Source organism: Tyto alba, unplaced genomic scaffold (assembly GCF_018691265.1).
Source record: "Tyto alba isolate M040663 unplaced genomic scaffold, T.alba_DEE_v4.0 Super-Scaffold_14, whole genome shotgun sequence".
Taxonomy (NCBI): domain Eukaryota; kingdom Metazoa; phylum Chordata; class Aves; order Strigiformes; family Tytonidae; genus Tyto; species Tyto alba.
In genome coordinates, this window is record NW_024881276.1 from 57,907,124 (window position 1) to 57,929,459 (window position 22,336).

At 40.0% G+C, this 22,336-nt stretch overlaps 1 protein-coding gene across 6 annotated transcripts in view; it reads left to right on the plus strand.

The window, feature by feature from the left end:
* The window catches only part of LOC104366087 (ephrin type-B receptor 5), a 74,371-nt gene extending 53,152 nt beyond the window's left edge, over positions 1-21,219 (plus strand). For all 6 annotated transcript variants that reach the window (XM_042788806.1, XM_032997533.2, XM_042788805.1 and 3 more), the window contains 11 exons: positions 9,700-9,824; positions 10,795-10,957; positions 11,786-11,900; positions 14,657-14,712; positions 14,828-14,947; positions 15,338-15,585; positions 16,487-16,702; positions 17,766-17,915; positions 18,065-18,258; positions 19,463-19,618; positions 20,666-21,219. In XM_042788806.1, coding sequence (XP_042644740.1) covers positions 9,700-9,824; positions 10,795-10,957; positions 11,786-11,900; positions 14,657-14,712; positions 14,828-14,947; positions 15,338-15,585; positions 16,487-16,702; positions 17,766-17,915; positions 18,065-18,258; positions 19,463-19,618; positions 20,666-20,774 — 1,652 coding nt within the window. In that variant the 3' untranslated portion in view covers positions 20,775-21,219. The remainder of the gene's footprint in view (positions 1-9,699; positions 9,825-10,794; positions 10,958-11,785; positions 11,901-14,656; positions 14,713-14,827; positions 14,948-15,337; positions 15,586-16,486; positions 16,703-17,765; positions 17,916-18,064; positions 18,259-19,462; positions 19,619-20,665) is intronic.
* The last annotated feature ends 1,117 nt before the right edge of the window (positions 21,220-22,336 follow it).

Here is a 22,336-nt window from a genome sequence, read left to right on the forward strand (position 1 = left end):
AATGTATACATATTTGCTCATCACCTAAATATAAGTGTTACACTGTGCCATCTTGTGGGTCATAAAAGAATAGGAAAACTACAATTCTTACAATTCCTGGAGAGGTGTTAAATAGCATTTTGACAAAGGATCCATAAGCAGAATCACCATTCCTATTTTACTGAAATTGCTCTACCTTCTTCTGCGTTCCATGTATTTTCTTCTACCTTGTTTTGCCTTTTCAACCTTGCTGTTTTAATAAGTGGTCTTGGAATATTATTCTTCTGTCAATAGGAAACCAATATTATTCGATGTTTTTTTTGCCTTTTACACAGTAGAAATATTAAAATGTGTTGTACAGTCATATCAAAGGTGTTATGATCCTTGTAACTAGGAACTAAACTGCAGGCATGACTAAACTAAAATACTAATGGCTTGTGTAGTCAGTCAGAGGAAGGGGAGAGAGATTAAAGACTTGAAGAGTAGGTCAGACTGACGGATAGCATACAGAAGGCATATATATATATATGGAAGAAAATGGAGAACAGCATCAAGCAAATTCTGATTTTCTGTAAATATATACAAGCTACAGAGGGACACATGAATACAGGCATATAGTTCTGCTAAATGTCAGCAGTAAGAGACTGGGTATATGTTGTTCTTTACAATCATGTCTAAGCTAGTATGGAGAGGAATTGTACATAGCTTGGTTAAGAGGATAAAATGAGTAATGTGATGAGGAGGAGAAAGAGGGAGAACAATTTGAACTTAGTGACAGAAAATGTCTGTAAACATTTAGAGATGTGTAAGTATTAAACTCAAACAAAATCCTAATGATATTCCACAGTGTAGTCGTGGAAACCCCTGCATAACCAGGCTTCAATAAAGCTCAATAGAAATGCTGTGAAACCAGATGTGGCATTATGATCTTGGTTAAATCACATCTTGTCATTTCCGCTTTGATGCTGTGGAAAGGGAGGGCATATATATACACCCCAAGTAATTTCCTACTGGTAGCAAATGCCAGGGGTTTGACAACGTCTGTTTCTTCCCTTTGAAATGTTACCTGACATGCATTGTGTATCAGAGCGGGTATAGAATACCTGGTCCTCTTAAGAGGCTGGCTGCAAGTGGGCGATCAGTTCTTGTTTAAATAAAAAGATATGGATCAGTAATTTGTATGGTAATTCCAGGCAGTTCCTTTGGCTTCTGCTGAAGACAGGTTGGTCTTCTATTAACATCCTAAAGAATTTTCCTTCTTTTTCTCATCTCAGCCGTATTCATCTATATCTGAGGTACTTTAATTGAGTAGCTTCTTCCTTCTCCTGCCTGGAATCACTAAATCTACTCTCTTCTTTTGCTTCTGTTGGACTTTTCTGACCAGTCCTATTCCTCCAGGTGCTTTCTGGTCTCTTTGGGGGTGTTGGGCATGCACTGAAGCAGTTTCAAGGGAGGCCAACTTTCTTAAACATCAGTATGTACTGAATGGCTTCTTTCTGTGTTTGGGCTTGTTTTCTTTTTTTCCTTGCTCTTCCTCAAGATCTTTAGGAGTGAGCTTGAGATGAGCTGCCCTTGATTCATAGTGACAGCTCATACTAACGAGGCCCTGCTTCCTCCATCACGTGGCCTGTCTCATCCATACTTCCTCCCTCCCTTCAATCCCTTCAGCAGTTTTTCACTTTAGCATGGCTTATATTGTTCTTGTGTTGTTTTTGTTGTTATTATTATCATCATCATTATTATTATTGTTATCATTATTATTATTCCTATTCTTATTATACAAGCAGAGATGGACATTTCAGGGTCATATGTTCTGAAAGAGACAAAGAGGGGACAGGAAGGCATGAAAGGTATGAAAAAAGCAAACTGGAGAAAGATAAACTTTCAGAACAAATGATCATAGCAAAAATTATCTCTCTATTGAATTAAAGGTGACCAAAGAAAACCCTGAAAGTTTCTGAATATTCTGCTTATTCATATATCAGTTGGAGTTCTCTTCTTTGAGTTGCTGATCCAAAAAATCCTCCTCCCTACGTTCTGCTCCATTGTTAGAGGTATCTTAGGCAATATTCTGTGCTGAAACAGTTCTCCTTTTCTGTTTCCCCTGCTACCTCTTCATTCTTCATGTGTCTCTAAAACACTGTTCATCCAAGTTTGCTTGCCCTTAACAGTCTGCTAGCCCTGATTCAAAGTATAGTAGGATTCTTTTGTTATACAATCACATCTTTCCATGGAAGCCTCTTTATGATGTTCCTGCTCTTCAGGGACTATGTGTCTGAAGACATAATAAAAAGTACTGGTGCTGGAAAACTTCCGTTAATATATTAAATTAATCTGAATAATAGTAATTTAATCTGAAACCTGTTTGGATAGTAATTGTATGACATGCAAATATGATATGCAAATTACCAGAAGGAATAACAGTCCAGAGATGAAACAAGAGAGAAGGGAATTGCTCAGGTTTGAAGTGGTGAGGGTGAATACCTAAAGAAGTGAAAAGATGTGTGGAAAGATGTTGGGAAGCTGTTCTAGATAGCATGAACTACACGGGGAAAGTCTATTTATGTAACTGTAGTGGAATTACGGTTCTTTACAGAGGGGAGCCTGACACAAAGAAAACAAAGGACTTAAAATCCAACCATATTATTAAAACAAAAAAATTTAAACTGACTAAAATTTTAATGATTATTTTAACATCTTCGAGTGTACTTTTCAGAGTAAAAAAATACCTCTTCTCATGTCTTACAACAGAAGTCATGTTGTCATTTAAAGGACTGTGATAAAACTTTCTCTATGCACAGCTGTAACTACCTGTCCTTTTTTTTCTCCTACACCTTCCACTGAAGCATGTAGTAATGTCTGTTGCCAGAGACACGCTACTGAACTTACTCATTCAGGCAGTTGTTACATTCCCAGAAAGAAGAGGAAGAGATAAAGACCTCAGAGACTCAAATACTGGAACAAATCTATGTAGACTTTTAAAATCAAGTAGATTTTTTTTAACTGAATCCAGACATTATGAGAGCTAATGGAGATATGTGAGGATAAAGCTTATGTGACCAGGTTGCCTTGCACATGTGAAAAGATGTGTATCAGCCTTCTACAACAGTTGAATTCAAAGGAGTGGGACGTGGCAATACAAAAAAATTGTAGAACTGCAGAAATGAAAGCTAGACAGTCTGAAGGCTTCTGCGAGAGTCTGAATGGGGACAAGGACAGTTATGGGTTGTGCCAGGAAATTTAAGAGGACCTGACAGAAGATTTTTAGGTGAAATGGTGAGTGAAGAGGAAAAGAATTAAATGCTAAGTATGATTATGAAGGGAAGTGGATGAATTGCTTGAAAATGTTTGCTTCTCCAAGGACAGACAAAAGAGTTCAGTAGACTTAGTTGTCAAGAGCAGGGACAAGGGCAAGTCATTTTCTTGATCAAAACAGGAAAGAAATAAAAAGAGCTGTCATAGGCTACATACTACTGTATTTAGCCAGGCTAAAACTAGCAGGTAAAGGAAGTGGAGTGTGAACTCTGTGCATTGTCCTCCAAATGAACTACATTAATTTTCAAAGTAACAAGCTGTTTGTTTATTTGCAATCTAATTCCCAACTCTGAACACTTGACAAAAGTCCCTAGAAAAAATAGCTCTGTTGTTTTCTTCTTATGTAGGAACAACAAAAATACTCTTAAGGTTTAATTTTACTCATGGTGCCATTTGTCAGCTTTGCCAACTTCAGCAGATTTGCCCAGTTGTGACTGGGACTTAATACAAATTTTTATGGTCACTAAAATAAATTATTCCAGTTTCTCTCTTTACCATGCCCTATCTCTGCAGCATGAGCAGAGAATAATGTGCTTGTTTTCACATTTCAGATTTCAGCAACTCTTCAAATGAAGACAGAAACTTTTTCAAATAGAAATAGGAAGTGCATAATAAAGCATGACACCTTGTGGCATAAAGGATTTTTTCCTGTTTATTAGGCATAAATGAAACCCATACACAAAAACATAGTAATAATAGAGGTGAGGGAAGTGAAAATAACTAACAAATTTGCCATTCTAAAGCACTCTTTGTCCACAGGAAGTACAAGATTATGACAGAAGATAACCCAAGGTACTTTTAAAAGATTTTCAGCTATTTAGAGAAAATGTCAGAACTAAATTGAAGTCTGTGGAAAAGACATAGGACATTTTCAAAATAAAGATAATATATTAAACACATGAAGGTGGGAACTCCCATGCTGTATGCAGACTGATCATCCCTGAAGATAATATGTGGGAAGACGTGTGGAACAAAACGAGGGTCTTCATGGCATTTGCTTAGAATATGAAGATAATAGAATACTTGAAGAGGTAATGAATGAGAAAAAAGAATGTGAGAATGGTAGATTTGGGTCTACTATTAGAGAATATAGAGGCATATTAGAGAACATTAGAGGCATAGCTGAGCCTGATCAAACCATGTGGAATACGAGAGAAGTACTGGATGCTTTCAGAAGCTTATGAGGTGAGATGGAAGGGGAAGAAAAAAACATAAAAAACTAGAAAGAACACAGAGGCTCTGGCAGCGTTTAATTTGAATCCAGTTAACCTGTGAGCCAGCTGTGTGAGCTCCTGCTGTAGTCTGTGGATGTCCAGACAGTACTGCTGAATGAGTAGTTCAACTGCCTGGTCAGAATCAGAAATGGCTAAGCTTAGAAGAGATCTCTGGAGGACATCTTCCCAAACCCACCCTGCTCAAGCAGGGTCACCTCAAGCAGGTCACCCACGACCACGTCGAGAACACACTTGAATTTATTTGAGGAGGGAGACTCCACAACCGCTCTGGGTAACCGGCTCCACTGCTCAGTCACCCTCGAGGTAAAAAGTGTTCCCCTGTGTTCAGGGGGAACCTCCTGCTTTTCAGTGTGTGCCTGCTGCCCGTGGGCCTGTCACGGGGCACCACTGAAAAGAGCCTGTCTTTGTCCCGTTTGCATCCTCCCTTCTAATATTTGTGCACATTGATGAGATCCCTGCAAGCCTTCTCTTCTCCAGCCTGAACTGTCCCAGCTCTCTCAGCCTCCTCTCCTCCTCCAGCAGATATTAGGGTGGTTGAAGTCCCCCGTGAGGATCAGTGCCTCTGAACATGAGGCTACTTCCAGCTGTTAGCTCTCAGCTCCATTCAGTTTTTCACGTGTAAGCATCTAAGGCCGTCTGAGACACCCCGGTGTAGCCAAGGCATCTGTCTACTCAGGGCTAGCAGATACGACACAGGAACAGTAGAAGATCCAGCACCTACTGGAATGCCATCTGGGTGACAGAGAGGACAGATAGAGGAGGCCTCTCTAGTGCATGGACAAGTGAATTGCTCCTTGGGTCTTTGCTTTAGAGTGAGCCAAATTGCTTATTAATTTCCAGTGATTGTACTGACCGGGGATGGGATTCAGCTGCCTGTCATGGGTATCTGCACAGAATATGGACTGAATGTCACATGCCAGAGACCTTCATGGTCTGCTGAGAATGGCACTTGGCTGTGCCCTGCATAAGTGGGGATTGCATTTAGTGTTCTACTAGTCTGCAGTTCCTTCACATTCCTTCCTCACCTAGTTTGTTGATTTAGGTACATTTTCAGGCTTACAAGCATATGTTGCTCATATGAATAGATACTACAGTCAAGGACATCAGCTTTATTAGAAAACAGCAGAAACTTGTCAAACATTGTTAACTCGGAGAATGTAGTATTTTCAAGGTACTCAAAATATATTAAATCCACCCCTGTGTGCTAACAGGAAAAAATTTATCTCACCATGTAGAAGAGTTGCAACTGACAGCCCACAAAAAGTAGAATTTGGGGAGCTATATTTATCTGGTGTTTGGACTACTTTACAGCTTTAATTAGATTTTATATCTGCAACAATTTCCCATATATTTGCTATTTTATAAATAGTTTATAAAAAGCAGTCCTTTGTCAGTCCTTAGAGGTCTGATCACAAATGTTGCTTGCACTCAGTGAATAATAAGAATGGACTAGACTAGACTAGACTAGTTCAATTTGGTTGGAAGGGACCTACAACGATTATCTAGTCCAACTGTTCAGACTGAATTGAATCAGGCCCTGCGATTTCAGCTGTCATTAGACACATATGTAGCATCTGTCCATTTGTAAACCCCATGTAAAAAGAGCAAAATTAATAGAAGTGACAAATCAACATAGAACTGGACACTTGTGTACATGAAACAAGCTTTGATAGCTTAATAGTTGGCATGCGTACAAAGGAAAATACCCGTCTAGCCACTTCTGTGGCAGCAGAGGTTGAATAGTTTGGGTGTTGTCTTAAGACATAAAACCTTGAACTTTATACTCCCTAATTTATTAACACTGGGAAAGTAAGTTTATCATACACTTCTGACAGGAAATACGTACTTATTCCACCCAGAAATACGTTCACATTTCACATCACCTTAATATGAAATTTTTCAAAGGAGAAATCTAGATGCTTCTTTTACTTGGAATTGGTGGGAGAGCTCCCTGGCCAGTGTTTCCTAAGTTTTGTCCTTAAAAGAGAGGTGAACACATGTATCAAAGTCTGAATTCTTTCTTAGAGAGGTAGATTAAACATGGTATTGATTCATAGCTATTTTTATTACTGAGCATTTTTGCTGGTTTAGGCTTTTGCCTTAAGTAGTATATGCTTATTAGGTACATATCACTGAAATTACTATTTTTAATACAGCAGACTGCATTAGCCTGGGCATCCCTCCCACAATTACCCTCACTGATGGACATACATGGATAAGAGATTCTAGAATGTTGTGAAGCATGATTGAGAGAGATACACAGTTTAACTCTGGGTAAAGCCACACCAGTGATTTTTTTTTTTATGTTTCCTAGTATTTCTAATTCCAGTAGTTGTAGCCTGCTTATGCATACTGCCCATCTGTGTAAAGTACCATTTATCACCGTTGTTCTAGTACAGATTTTGCTTTGCTGTCCCTAAATATACTATGCACAGTGCCAGCTCAGGTCTTTGTACCATAGGCAAGAGAGAAGTTGGTGGTGGGTAGCTGAAAATTGACAGTACCTAATAAATCAAAATGGACATGTTTTAACTAAAATGCATGTCAAATGTTGTTAGTTGACTTTGAGTATTCCTTCCAGGTAGGGGAAAATTGTGGATTGGGAAGAAATGAGAAGGGTGGGAACAATAACTGTTGGAGGTGGGAAGGAGAGGAATGAAAAGAGGTGGTAGGGCAGGGATGGAGGGGAGATTTAATTCCAATAATCCTGCAAAATCTTCATTTGAAACTAGAAGCAAGTGAGCTCTTCCCTGGCAGTGTAGCTGTATATTTAGGTTTGTACCTCTCCCTGTGTGTGCTTTATGTCCTATAGAAGGAAGTTGTCTTCATCAAATGTTAACTAACCAGTTATCCCATTTTCCTCCCATTATAATTTGAATGCAGTCTTATTAATTTGTGTCTTAAATGCTATATCTGGTCTTTGTTAATTGCTGCTGTCTTCCATCCTTGTCGCAACATTGTCATTAGCAGATGAAGTAGTTGTGCAATCTTGTTTGAAAGACAATTGTTAGAAATAAAAGGAGTAAGGATGAGAGAAATAATTTTATGGTTTATACTCTTACATTTTTGTTTCATTTACATTTTTAACTGGTTCCCACTTGCCTGAGCTGTTTGGAGCCCATTTGAATTATATCTTTCAGAATAATTTTATCTTGCTATTAAAAATGATCCTTTTATCTTTTTCACAATTAATGAGGGAAGAAAATGCTATTCTGCAGTTTTTGATGATTTGCCAAATGTCTCTGCTTCATTCCTTGCATCAAGGAAGTTTATGTCCATTGTGTAAAATCAGTGAAATTAGGTCACAGCTTTTCATTGGCATGCTTTTTCAGGAAAGTTTAAATGTTGCTGAAAATGTTACTTCCAATAGGAAAATTAGGGTTCCCTAGCTGCCTATCTGGAGGTTTCTTGGCAACATAACATTTTTCTTGCTGAGAGAAAGCAAAACTTGGTAAGATCTTTGTGGACAGACAGCTGGCAGGCTGAAGGAACCACTTTCAATTATCCTGAGATTTTTGCTTGGGTATCTCTTCCTAAGAAGAAACTCATATTCTCTTAGCTTTTGCATGAACCTGGAGTGTGCATGTGTGTGTGTGTTTGTGTATGTATAAATTCATGGATGTTTTTGTAGAAGTGGATTTTCATTCTCCAGAAAGCTTTGCATGCAAGTGGCTTTAACAACCATTCATCTCCCTTCCTGCTCTGAGGACACTTTTTAGCAGAACTAACTACTTCAGGGAAGGGTCTGCTATTAAGTAGGTGTTCTGTACCTCTGTTGTCTTCAGAACATGTGAATGGTGCCTCTGGAATGACAGATAATACTAGTCCAAATAGTAGCTTGGATTGTTTCTCATTTTAATCTAATTTTAGTTCAGTGAACAGTGATTGAAATCATTAATCATATTATCTTAAAGATATTTTGCTTCCTTTCTACTGATTTAATGAGTTTCAGGTTATTGAGAAGTAATGGCGATTACACAAGTCTCAAATTCTTGAACTGAACTTCAAACTTTAAGAATAGCTGATCAAAAGTTTTCTAAAATTGCTAGAAACAAGTTCTTGCTTGCTTTCTGGTTTAGATTCATGCTTCCAAAACCCTCTTTTATGTTTGATGTTCAGATTCTTGCTTTCTACATAAAGGGGAGTAGACATTTTCCTATGGTATTTAATATCTGACACAGACTGTAAACAATATCATAATGGAATCAAGAGAGCTAGCAGCATCATCTGGGTAGTATACCAGACTGGCCTGTTCACCAAAAGACAGAAGCTTAGCAAGCTATTTAAGAACAGACAGAAAAAATATATGTGAAGCTTCCACACACGCACAGTTAAGAGTGACCTTTAGGTGGTGGTTACAGGCAGTAGTGCTAGCTAGAAGCCCATTCAAACTGGACTTCTATGATTCAGTGGCCTGCAGAGGGACTGAGAGTCTCAAATACGGTGGTAGTTTTGACATCTGGGCAACAGTCCTGACAAGGATTGGCCTGAGATCGAGGAGCTAGTCTGAACACAAGGCTGCATATCAGGCTGTGAAAATCAGTGGCTTTCATTCTCTATGATCTGTAACTGAAATGGGACCACTGAACTGAGGAATGCTTCAAAGTCTGTTCCTTAACACATCAATGTTCTCATCTGCCTCTGTCTTCTGGTTTGCAACTGTGATCTGGTAGTGAAAAGCCTCCATTACTCTGGTAGCCCATACTTGACTTTTTTCCCGAGGCAAAGAATCATGATCCGGGGGAGAAGCAGAAGAGAGGTAGTGTGCTCTGCTTTTGCTCAGACCACTGTCACATTGTCCAAGCATACTCCTAGGACAAGGCAGTGGCACTGAACATTTTCTCTTCTTGCATGTTAAAATGGCAAAATTGAAGATCAGAATAATGTTCCAGCTACAATATAGATAATTCCATAATTCCTGTGCATGATCAGTTGGATGTGGATTTCTTCATTTTCTTTCTGTCCAAGTTGTCAGTGACTGTATCTCCCAGTAGAGGAGAATTATACCTGGATTTTTTCTGGTTAGTTTATCAAGTACTTCATAATGCAAATTAAGGGAAATTAAAGGAAGAGCTGACCTGACTTATTGACTCATCATAATGGATATTCAATTATAGTTCATTGTTAAGCTTATCCCTTTGCAATGTCTCTTTCCTCTCTTTTATTCTAGTCCCCTCTGCTGTCCCTATGATGCATCAGGTGAGTTGTACTACTAGTAGCATCACACTATTATGGCCTCAGCCAGACCAGCCCAATGGGATCATCCTGGATTACCAGTTACGCTACTTTGACAAGGTGAGCAGAAAGTGATGCAGTGCAGTCTATCTGCATTTCCCAACTTGGAACCACCTAGGGATAAAGCAAATAAAAAAAGAGAAGACACTTATAGCTATGCTAAAAAACTGCGGCTAACAACCTGAGTTTAGCACTAGCTGACACAGATAACAGTGGAAGGAGCTGAAGTTTCCAGATGTATATATTGGAATTGAACTCACTGCAACATTCTGTCATGTGTTTGTGGAGGGACATCCCATGTCCCCGTTTATGCCTGGACAGACATCTCTAAGAAATTTTGGGAGGAGAAATGCACTCTCATTCACTGAGTGGTGGATATCAGCTACCTGTTTATGTGCTGGAACTACATGATGGCAAATAGAAACCTATTTCTCATCATTCTCATCTTCAGTGACTCCTATTCCAACTGGTTGGAGGGCAAGAGGTATACAGGGCTGTTCAAGACAAGCTCCCATTCTATATCCTTGGTTTTTCACATAAATATTTTTGCAAGATTGTGCAGGGCTACTGTTTTTCTAGCAGTAAAAGGGCCTGCTATTTGTAATAACATGTCTAGCAGCTTCCTGGATATAGCATTACATGTGTTATCGCTCTTGATTCACCTAGGTGAATACATGAATTTGAAGCTTATATAAAGTAAAATTTCAGTACAGGCTAGGGCTTTATTGTGGATATGCTTACCAAGAAACCACAGGACAGGGTAGTTTTGTCTCTCACTCTTGTCTAGGTCAGGACTGAGGGTCTTTCACAGAGCTTTGTGGGAAGCCCAGGCCTAAGAGAATGAAAAGCAGCAGTGAGGAGCAACAAGTAGCGTGTGAGGAAGTCAGGTCTGGAATAGAAGTTGTGGTTGGGAGGCTCTATAACAGATTCAAGGAATATTGGGCTGACACGGAAACTAGCATTCCTTGATGAGGAGAATGAGCATCGTGTGCAGAAGTCTCACATTCCTTTTGGTCACTGACATTCGCAGGCAGAAGATGAGGATAATTCGTTCACCTTGACAAGTGAAACCAACATGGCCACCATATCAAATCTGAGTCCAGGAAAGATCTATGTCTTCCAAATACGAGCTAGAACAGCAGTGGGCTATGGCCCATACAGTGGAAAGATGTATTTCCAGACTTTAATGGGAGGTAAGTGCTACCATTTGTACTTAGATCTGCACATGACCATCTTTCACTGGTGTGTGTCCCTGAGTGTATTAGCTTATCCTCTGGAGGGCTGCTACCAGACACTCCTACTCAACTTGTATTTCTGTATATCGTAATTTGAAGATACAAATTTGTTCACTCATATAAGCTTTATGCTGCCAAAGCACACTGTTTATACTACCACCATATCCCCCAGTCCTACTCCTTGTTGCTTCTGAGCCTCTGACCAGCAGGAACAGTGTGTCAGCAGTACTCTCTTTCGGAGGGTGTTACAGTACATAGCACTATACACTGCTGTAGTTTGGCCTCCAGCTGTCACAGGACATCTTACACCTGAATGCTCTGAGAAAGTCTGAAAGACAGGTGGGACGCAGGACATATACCCAGAAGCTTGCCTTCCAAGTGTATCACTCTATTCATGCAGAGAGCAACATACTACCTTGTGATGCTCTTTGGCCTGGATCAAAGGTACTCATGTTATGTCATCTACAAGCTAAATTAATAAGGGACAATGGGATCAAAGCCCAGGTGTAGAGATAGCCTGATATTTAGACAGCTAGTCAGGTGTCAGTGGACCATGGGAAGGAAAAGTGGCTTCAGAGGAAGCACTAATTTTCAGAAGTAGGAAGGAAGGCACTGAAGAAGCACAGTGACTGAAGGGGTAAAGGGATAACCAAGTCAAGCATTAGCCTGGGAAGCAAAGGGCTATTAGGGATGGAATTGTGGGTGAGACCTAGTTGAGTAGAAGAGAAACTCTAACAGTTCTTGTCCTCTGCATTTGTGTGTGTATGCATGTGTCTTCCTTGCTAGGGGAGCACTCGGAGATGGTGCAGGATCGACTGCCGCTTATCGTGGGCTCAGCGCTCAGTGGTCTAGCCTTCTTGGTAATTGCTGCCATTGCCATCCTCGCCATCATCTTCAAGAGGTGAATTCCTTGACCTGCTCATGTACACTGCAGACAGTGGAACTTTCTTACCCCCACTACATAACCCCATCCAAAGGGAAACAGCCTGGTCTACATTTTTCCGGATGTCCTTGAGATGCCATTTTCTAATTAAGGAAAGATCCTACCCCATTACTTCTATCTGAGGAGCCTCTCCTCTGGTGAACTGCTTGTGTACTTAGCTGATATTTAGCTAGTTAGCAACATGAACACAAGGGAAGCATTTTAAAGCTGGTGCTCAAAAGGTATTTAAATGCATCACTGTAAAGAAGGGACTGCAAATTTCATTTTAGGCAAGCAAGTGGAGAATGAAACAGTGTAGTGAAGAAAGACTGGTGGAATAAGTATTTAGATCCACTTATTTAGAAGGTGCTAAATACCCTTTAACCAAGAACAAAGAGGCAATAACTCCTTTGCTGAAGAATAAAATGTGTGCCACCCCAGTGGTTCCATGGAACACTAACTCATAAAATATAGGTTAAAGAAAGCAAACACTACTTTCCATTTTGGAAAGATAAAAGGGCAGATAAGTCAATAATACATTATGGCAAAAAAGGACAGGAATTTTAAAGAGCAAGAAAAGTTAAGGATCACTACTTTTGTAAAGGTACAAAGGTAACAATGGGGGTTTTGTTATTTGAAGAAAAGACACAGTCATTACCCACTCCTTGAATTTCTGAGGTTTGAACTTAATCCCCTAGATTGTCAGTAATGGATTTCTGTATCTTTGCTCTACTCTGCCTCTGCATAAGTGGTACTTCTTAGCTTTTTCTGTTGACTTAAAAAAATGTATATATTACTTAACTTTAGAAAGTGACATCTAGATTTAGTTATTTCTTTTTTGTTCTCCTCCCTTTTCTACATTTGTTTTCTCCTTCTGTGTATATTCTCTTTTAATATTTTTCCTTCTGGATAGAAAAGAATTATGAAATATTGTTATATTTGCAGTGTTCCCTCCTTTTGTAGCTTTGAACTGTTAAAAATTCAATTTCTTGTTACAGCTGGAAGTGTGATATTATGTGCACAACTCAATGAAGCGTATATTTTTCTAAAAAAAAAAATAAACCAAACCCAGAATAAATATTACCAAAACCGCATTGGGAAAGGACATTAGTGGGCTTCTGTAAATGCATCTACATAAAAAGAAGTATCATAAAAAATAGTTACATTTATACTTGAAGGCTTATGTCTGGTTAACAGACAGCTGTTCAGAAAAAGTGGAGATACCAAATTTCTGTTTTAAATTTGTCCTTGATAAGAAAGTTAAGTTTGAAGATGTAGGACATGAGGAATTCCACATGAAATGAATAGTTCCTTAAAAGGTTGAATATATGTAGAGTCAAATGCTATAACTTTAGCTTGTTTTTGTAAACTGTTGGTACACATTTGCCAGGCAATATACAATGTGAAACACCTATTTTAGCTGATTGGGTTTCTTTTTAATGATGGAAAACTATTAGTATGTCAGATAACCTATTAAAAAACCCATAAGTGTAGACCTGGCTTCCAGATGAAACAGCAGAGTTAGAGCTCTTAGGCATAGGCCCCCGGTAAAGCCAATTTCTTTCCACCACAGAACAGATTTTGAAGGTACAACTATTTGTGGTTTTGCAGTCTTAGCAGAATTGGAAGATATAAGCCTGACAAGTAATACACAAAGTTACCTGTTAGAATGACAAAATTAGTTATGTTAGTAAAGAGAATTTACATAATGTTTCATGATTCTGTGTCCTTAGAGGCTAATTGAATCATCATCTAGAAGGTCTTGGGCTGAAACAGCAAAGTATATGAATTGACACAAATCCATGCATACAGCAGGGATACTACAGGATACAACGAAGTTTGATTTACAATCTAGTCTAATTAATATGATTTAGAAAATATTGTAAATCAGCATGAATTGTACATTTTTGGAAAAAAAAAATATATTATCACTGTTGGGAACAAAAGAAGTGACTTGAAAATGGAAAATATGTTTAGAGCAAACCAAGAATAGGATGAAACTTATAAAACAGCCAGATCATGTGGGAAAAAATTGCCTGAATCACATACATTTAAGAGGAAAATGACTTCTAAGAAATGCTTATGCTGAGAAGGACCTATGTTTACTGGAAATTAGACGCATATATAGAATAAATATTACAGTAATAAAGACCGTATGTGTTTTGATCTGCACATGGAAAAATCACATCATGGAACAGATTTCTGTTCTGTGTGGTTGGTTTTGAGTACCATACTTGTGAAAAAACTTGTCAAAGTAAATGCTGTAAAGAGACCAGGAGGAAAAATAAAGAATTGATCTTTGGGGTAAAGTTGTACAAATTAAGCATTAGAGTAAATGGCTCTTAGAATGTTTTTGAAGAACTTAAAAGCCATCACAGGAGATGGTTTAGATTAGTATTGAATAATTTGTCACAATTGGATGGAATTAAAATGCAAAATTAGCCTGAATAGCAAGAAAACTTTCAAGACAGTAATGTTAAACTGTAATATTTTTCTTTCAGGATAAGGCTGGAGGCTCCATCATTTGTCGTATCTAAAGTGGGGATGCAAACAGTGGTGTAAAAACTACCACATAGAAAACAAGCATGCACTGCTTGCCAAGAGATGGGCAGGATATTAACGCCCATCTTCTATCCCTAAATTCAAGGATTCTCTGAGTCTTGCATTGAGAAGCCTACCCCAGCATCCTATGAGTGACTCTTGTGTGTAACTTTCCTTTCCTTTATGTCCTGCAGTAAAAGACGAGAGACTCCATATACAGACCATCTGCAGCAGTATATCAGTTCACGAGGTAAGAGTTCTTAAGCAACAGATGGCAAGGGCCAATCTCTTTTCAGGTCTTGTTAACACCCATGTCTCTCAGGGTTTGATTCTGGTGATGTTTTGGGCTGTCTCATCCACTGCAGGACTTGGAGTGAAATATTACATTGATCCGTCAACCTGTGAAGATCCCAATGAAGCTATTCGAGAATTTGCCAAGGAGATTGATGTGTCCTTCATCAAAATTGAGGAGGTCATTGGATCAGGTAGTGTGAGACTGCAGATTTTGAAGTGCCTTCTTTTTCACCTTGCAATCTGGCACTCTACTGACCTGAAATGGACTGAACCATGGTACATCAAGTGTCTCAGGATAGATAATCATAATTTTTACCAAAATTAATCTGCTGACCCTTAGATACTGGCTCCAAACCAACTTTAGAACACCCTTTGAAGATTCAGAACTCTTGATTTGAACCCTGAAGATGTAGTCTCCAATCTGAGCCTTCATCAAGAACTTTAATCTAATCCAAACAGTCCTAGTAACCCTATTTCCAAGCAGCACCTGGAGTCTTCCACAGTAGTATGTTTTAGTGCACCTGACCAAAATTCTTTCCTGTGTTTCCTTACTTGAGATGTGTTTCTTCCCTCCCTGACAGGAGAGTTTGGAGAGGTGTGCTTTGGGCGCCTAAAACACCCAGGGAGGCGTGAATACACAGTAGCTATTAAGACCCTGAAGTCAGGTTATACAGATGAACAGCGGCGGGAGTTCCTGAGTGAGGCCAGCATCATGGGGCAATTTGAGCATCCCAATGTCATCCACCTGGAGGGTGTGGTCACCAAGAGCCGACCAGTCATGATTGTCACAGAGTTCATGGAGAATGGATCCCTGGATTCCTTCCTCAGGGTACCACAACCAGAGTCTCCCACAACCGTTACCTCTTCGTCTTGCTGTGTACCAGCCTCAGATCTGATAATTTTGCCTGTCCTTCCTCTTCACTTAAGTCTCTTTAAGTCCTCAGTTGCCCTCTTCAGGTGCCATAGAAATAATAGCAAATTACCAGAGTAAGTGGGTTTGGGCTAACATGGCGAAAATACTCCAAAAGCTCATCCATCGTGTAAAATTTCTTCATTATTTTAGACTTCTCCAGATCAAATAATTAATGGTAAACAGTACTAAATTGTTTATCTTTGTGTTCATCCTCCCAAGTTTGCCTTTCTAATAATGTTTTTCAGACTTTATTCCACTGAATATTTTCAAGTTTCAACATTGCAACGAAGTAGTGAGACTTGCAGTTATTTTTGGACTCAGTTTCCAGTATTTTTTCTAGTAATGAAACAAATACAGACATTTTCGTAGTATAGATGCATCACTTCTTTTTTTTTTTTTACTGATTCATATGCTAATTCAACCATAAATGATTTAGCAGGTACATTTTGAAGACCACATGAACTCATTGTGTAGAATTGCATAGAACCCATTGTAAAGATGTTAAAACTGTAAGAGCAGATTTGTCTGCTGCATTCATTTAGCCATCTTAGTAGTTAATGAGACTAGGAGGATATGGCCACAAGGTGAGATTTATCTTCAGAAAAAGATCATCAGTGTCTGACTTCATTTGAGATTCATTGTTGTAAGCCCACCCTCCTTTCTTATTTGCTGTCTCTGAACCTTCAGGTTTTGGCTGAAGTTAAGCTGTATGTTCTTTAACTTCATAAATCTACCCTGTTACCTTGCTCTTTGTTAGTCTTCCCTGTTGGCGTCACGGTCTGTGGTCATAAAAGCCTGTTTGCCTCCTCACTTGCAGCAGAAGGAGGGACAGTTCAGTGTGTTACAGCTGGTGGGAATGCTACGGGGGATTGCAGCTGGCATGCGCTACCTTTCGGACATGAACTATGTGCATCGTGACCTGGCAGCACGTAACATCTTAGTCAACAGTAACCTTGTGTGCAAGGTGTCAGACTTTGGTTTGTCCCGTTTTCTGGAGGACGATGCTTCAAATCCCACCTATACTGGAGCTCCGGTGAGTTACTGCTATGGAGTGAGTTTCTGCAGTGCTGCCAGCTGTAAGTTCTTCCTGTGTTCCTGCTTGATTTGGTGTACCCTTTTTAGTTCATCTTGAGAGCAGAGAGACCAGTGGGGTAGCGCCTTCTATATTGTGGGCTATCTGTTCCAAACCAGTAAAAAAGAAAAATGACTGAATAGCTGATTCACTCTGCCGTGTGAAAGGGAGTCTCAGTGACATTCTTCGTGGAATGATATTGAATAGGACAAACCTCATAACCTGATGTAGGTGTTATCTTTCCCCTTTTATTAGCTTCTTACGGGAAGTATAAAGGACTGAAGGGGAGATTGAAGTTCTGTACTACCACCCTCTGAGGAAAGACTTGTTTTTTTCCTACCGAAAAGATAACCCGCAGAATTATATTTATGGGTTTACAAGCAACCATCAAATTAACTTATTGCCTGTGAAGTTCTGACACCTCTTACACATACTATAAAAGGGGTGGGAGTATAACAGGAGGGTTGAAACTGCCATTTGGTATGCAAGGGATGAACAAGAGTTCAGTCACTGGAAAAGGAAGCAAGTTTTAGATGTATGTGTTTTGAAGAACCAACACCTGAATGATAATTCATCTGGCAAGTCACACCTGCAGTCAGAGAGTTCAAGACGGAAAGAGGAAGGAGTTAATGCTAGGCAGTCAGTGTGTCTGTCCTTGGTGTTGCAGGTTGGAATTGTTTAAATGGCTTTAGATTTTCAAATGATTGTGACTTTCAGGAGGATTTTACTATCTGCCCCCTTTCAAATGCTGGAAAGAGCTATAAAAGCTAAAAATGTATTACATCATGGGATTTGTAGGAGCAAGGAGGCACAATTTTTTTCATTTTCATTTGTCAATAGAACAAGGGGGAAACCTTAAACATAGTTTGAATTTAAACAATGTATACAAGATGGCATCAACTGGACTGGCACTCCATGCTCAGAGTTGTGTCATGCTACTGGCATCTGATCAGTTCAGTGGTGTCATTTTCACAAACAGTTCTTATCTCATTAACATTCTGGTTGCTCTCTGGCTCCTTTCTAGGGCTGCAAAATCCCCATCCGTTGGACTGCCCCTGAAGCTATCCAGTATCGCAAGTTCACCTCCTCCAGCGATGTCTGGAGCTATGGCATTGTCATGTGGGAGGTGATGTCCTATGGTGAGAGGCCTTACTGGGACATGTCCAATCAGGATGTAAGTTTTAGAAGTGGTGAGAATGTACATCTGCCTCTCTGTCCTGTATCTGTTCAAGTAGAAGAGAGTTATACACCACCAACTGATTGAAACTTGTTTGTCTTTTATTTTCCCAGCTGTGATAAAGCTTTATTCTTCTTTTCCTGCAGGTAATTAATGCCATTGACCAGGACTATCGCCTGCCACCACCCCTGGACTGTCCAACTGTTTTGCACTTGCTGATGCTGGACTGCTGGCAGAAGGAATGGGTCCAGAGACCCAAATTTGAGCAAATAGTCAGTGCTCTGGATAAAATGATCCGCAAGCCATCTACCCTCAAAGCCACTGGCACTGGGAGCAGCAGGTGAGATGAGGATTTAATGCAAAGTGATAGGGCTTGTCTCTCGATAGGCATCATGAGGAAAAGAAAGCAGTAAATCAGACTATATAATATTTTTTCCAACCCTCTCTTCTGAGACTGGGAACAAATAGGAAGGAAAAAAAAAAAGCGGAAGAGTGTTGGAAGAACTGTATATCCTGATTCACTTAATGGGTGATGAGTTGTGAGTACTGAATGTGAAGGGGGATAAATCTCTTGATGAGGTGCACTGAGGATGAATGAGTGAGGGATCATAGGTAGTGAAGGGAGGGACACGTCTGGGTACAGCTACACAAGATATTCTGTGATAATGTGTGATCACAAGATAATATGAAAGAGAAGACCTTATCTTATGGAGGGAAGGAAATCCATAGTGAAGAGTAGAACTGCAATGCATCCCATATTTTCCCAACTGCATTTTGCAGCCTGGTAGAACCAGAGGTTGGCAAAGGATAAGTCTCTGGGGATATAAACAGCACCAAGATTAGATGGCTGTTGGGCTGATGACGGAATTACATCCTGCTGGTCTGGAGGGTTTTTCCGGTGGTTACAAACCTCGTCTCAGTGGAATGTACTCCATAGCTGTGGGAGGGTAAAAGTGCTTAGTCATGCCCAGTTTAGTAAAAACAGCACATGAACAGTTAGAGCTTTGGGGAAGATTCAGATGATAGGGGAAAGGGCAAATGCCATGTATAAACAGTAATTTCTTTGGCCTTTCACTGCTATGCTTTTATCTGATGAGTGTTGGAACTGAAACAACACACTCATTGTGTCATAGGTTACTTTCTCTTCCAAGGATCTAGGAGAGAGAGCTAGTCACAAAGGTAAAAAGGTATAAGATCTCATCTATGCCTCAGAAACCTCCTCACTGCAACTCGTTGCCCAGCTAATAGGTCTAGACCCAGAAAGTGTGGAAGGATCTGGGGCAACAAGAAGAGAATGTGCCTGATAGAGTATAAAATGGGAAGGGGAAATTTCTTGGGTTGGGTTGACTGTTTTCAGTCAGAAGAGGGAATATTATATAGGTAGTCTAGAAACAGGACATCAAGGCGGGACTTTAGGAATCAGGGCATGAAGAACAAATACCATGCTGTGCTCCTCAGAGGTTGCATTCTTGCCCTCTCACAAGTTACTAGTGTGGGCAGCTGATGTTGATAACTTGGGTTTTTAGAACCTGCCTCTTTTGCAGACCACCTCAGCCTCTCCTGAGCAACTGTTCTCCAGATTTCCCTTCACTCAGCAATGCCCATGAGTGGTTGGATGCTATCAAGATGAGCCGTTACAAAGAGAATTTTGACCAGGCTGGTCTGATTACATTTGATGTCATATCACGCATGACTCTCGAGTAAGTAGAAAGGCAGAGAGCAGAAGATACCAGAAACTGAGTTTTCCATGCAAAAAATGAAAACAGTCTGAGAAATATTTAGTAAGGTCTGTATGGAGAATATATACACATGAAAAAGGAAAGGGAAACCAGAGCAAAGTAGCTACTGCTTCTTACATCTTCTGTGGGCCTCTGGACACCCTCCATACCACTGTACATTTTTAATCTGTTTCTATAAGCATTAATATTGATCCTGTGTACACTCCAAAACATATTCTCAGTGTTGCAGAGAGACTGTTACATCAGAATGGTCATGACACCTGCCACAGGTAATAACCACTTTTAAAGAGGTGACTAGCCGTACCATATAGTGGGTTGAAGTGGAATGTAGAAGACAGGAGCCAGGAAAAGGAACATTCTTAGAATCACAGGATGGTTTGGATTGGAAGGGACTTTTAAAGATCATCTAGTCCAACTCTTCTGCTCTAAGCAGGGACATCTTTCAGTTAGATCAGGTTGCTTAAAGCCCTGTCCAACTTGAATTTGAATGCTTCCAGTGATGAGGCATCCACAACTTCTCCTGGCAGCCTGTTCCTGTGTCTCACCACACCTCCTTATGTTCAATCTAAACCTTTTGTTTCAGTTTAAAACTGTTGTCCCTTGTCCTGTCACTACAGGCCCTGATAAAAGCCATCTTTCTTGTAAGCCCCCTTTATATATTGAAAGGCTGGAAGAAGGCCTCCCCGGAGGCTTCTTTTCTCCAAGCTAAACAACCCAACTCTCTCAGCCTTTCTTCATGGGAGAGGTATTCCAGCCCTCTGTGATTGTTTCCATGGTCCATTTCCACTGCTTCTTTTTGTATCATAACCTACCAAGTTCTGCTGACACCCTCTCCACCCACCCACATTTGCCAAGCAAAAGCAGACACCTTGTCAGCTGTTTCTCAGCCAGAGATACACATGCACATATATCCATACACATTGATTTGGATCTACATGGAAATGGACTGGGACTGTTCAGAACAAGAAGCCCATTTTAACACCTTCCACTTCCTCTGTTCTCTTACAGAGATATTCAACGTATTGGCATCACCCTCATTGGTCACCAGAAAAAGATTCTAAACAGCATCCAGCTCATGCGAGTCCATTTGAATCAGCTTGAACCAGTTGAAGTGTGATGTTTACACCATCCTTGTTCCAGTAGTCTCAAACTCTGGAAAGGTCCTGGGGGAATTCAGGGGAATATTCACTGTATGAAAAAGAGATGTGAATACACTACCTGAGGATTTAATGCACCTAGAGAGTGCACACTACATGTCCTGTTCCATGAACAAAACAAAGCCTTGCCATGATTTGAAAGCACAGCTGAATAACTGGTGGCATTTAAATGTGGCTGACATCATACACTGGAAATGGGTTGGGGGAGGGAAATTACTATAATATGGGGAGGAGATGGAATAATAGCTTGAACAAATCACAAGCACCTGTTGCATCTTCTCTGACAACAAAAGGTATCAGATATCTTTACAAAGCCATCAGCAGGCTTTATCTGTGGCTGGGAGCCCAGCAAAGCTACAAAGACATAATGAAGGCAAGAAAAAATAAACAGTTTTTCCAAAAGAATGACATCATGGTGTGAGAGATTATTACTGAGATGGAGATGAGCATCAGGCTATCACTTGGTATGCCAGCTTGGTCTGGAACTCAAGTTCAAATTAGTGCACACTATGTGGTAAGAAATAAGACGTGTCACCTGGTAAAGAGTCTGAGAGTAAAGGGCTCCAAATCATTTTCTATTTCATGTACAGTTCTTGGGTCTGCTCCATGATCTAGGAGGGAGACCTACTAGTCCTTTGTGCTGATGCAAAGAACAGCAAATTCTTGGTGCTATACAACTCTATGGGACTACAACAGAATGGAAGCATAAGGTTTCCTAGAATCCATTCTGCTGGATCTGCAGGTGGAGAGGGAAACAAATAGGTTCTGGTCCTCACAAGCCCATTCTTGAGAGGAAAGGCATAAGTTGTGATATTCTGAAATCCTGAGAACCCAGAATTTGGGTTTTGTTCTCTTCTGATCCCCTTGCAGACATTAAAGAGTGTGACAAAAAAAAACCTGAAAGCCTTTGCTGTTGAAAAATACATGTTCTTTTTGACATCCTAACCAGCTACATCAGTGGGCTCAGCTGGTTGAATATTGTTTCTGAAGAAAATGCAGACCTGCAGTAGTCTACTCCAAATAGTCAATTGGAACAAGGGAGATGAAAATCTTTCACAAGTTCTGGTCAATAGTAATCAGGAAAGAGTACCAGTCCCACAAGTCTCTTCAGTTCTTAAAAAAGGAATAACATTATCCTTGGGTTCAACTATGTTGTCTGGTATAGGTGCATAAGAATGACCAGAATTACAAAGTTTATGTCTCCATTCATACAGAGAAGTACCACCTTAAGGAAAGATCTTTGAGGAGGAAGAGAGCTTCAGGACTGTGTCTCTGTATCTATCCCTATGCAGGAGTATGAAAACATGAAGCTGATCTTGAGAGGAAAACATAAACTACACACTTGTCCACCTCACCAACATATAGGAAAGGAAATGGAAATGGCCTTGTCAATCAAGACTCCAGTGAAGACATTATGTAAAAAGATACCTTCTTTGTGTCTAGAGAGGAAATAACCCAGCTGTTCCAATTGGTGCCCATCTGTTGGCTCATTTTGAACCAGTCATGAGCTTACAGCATTTCT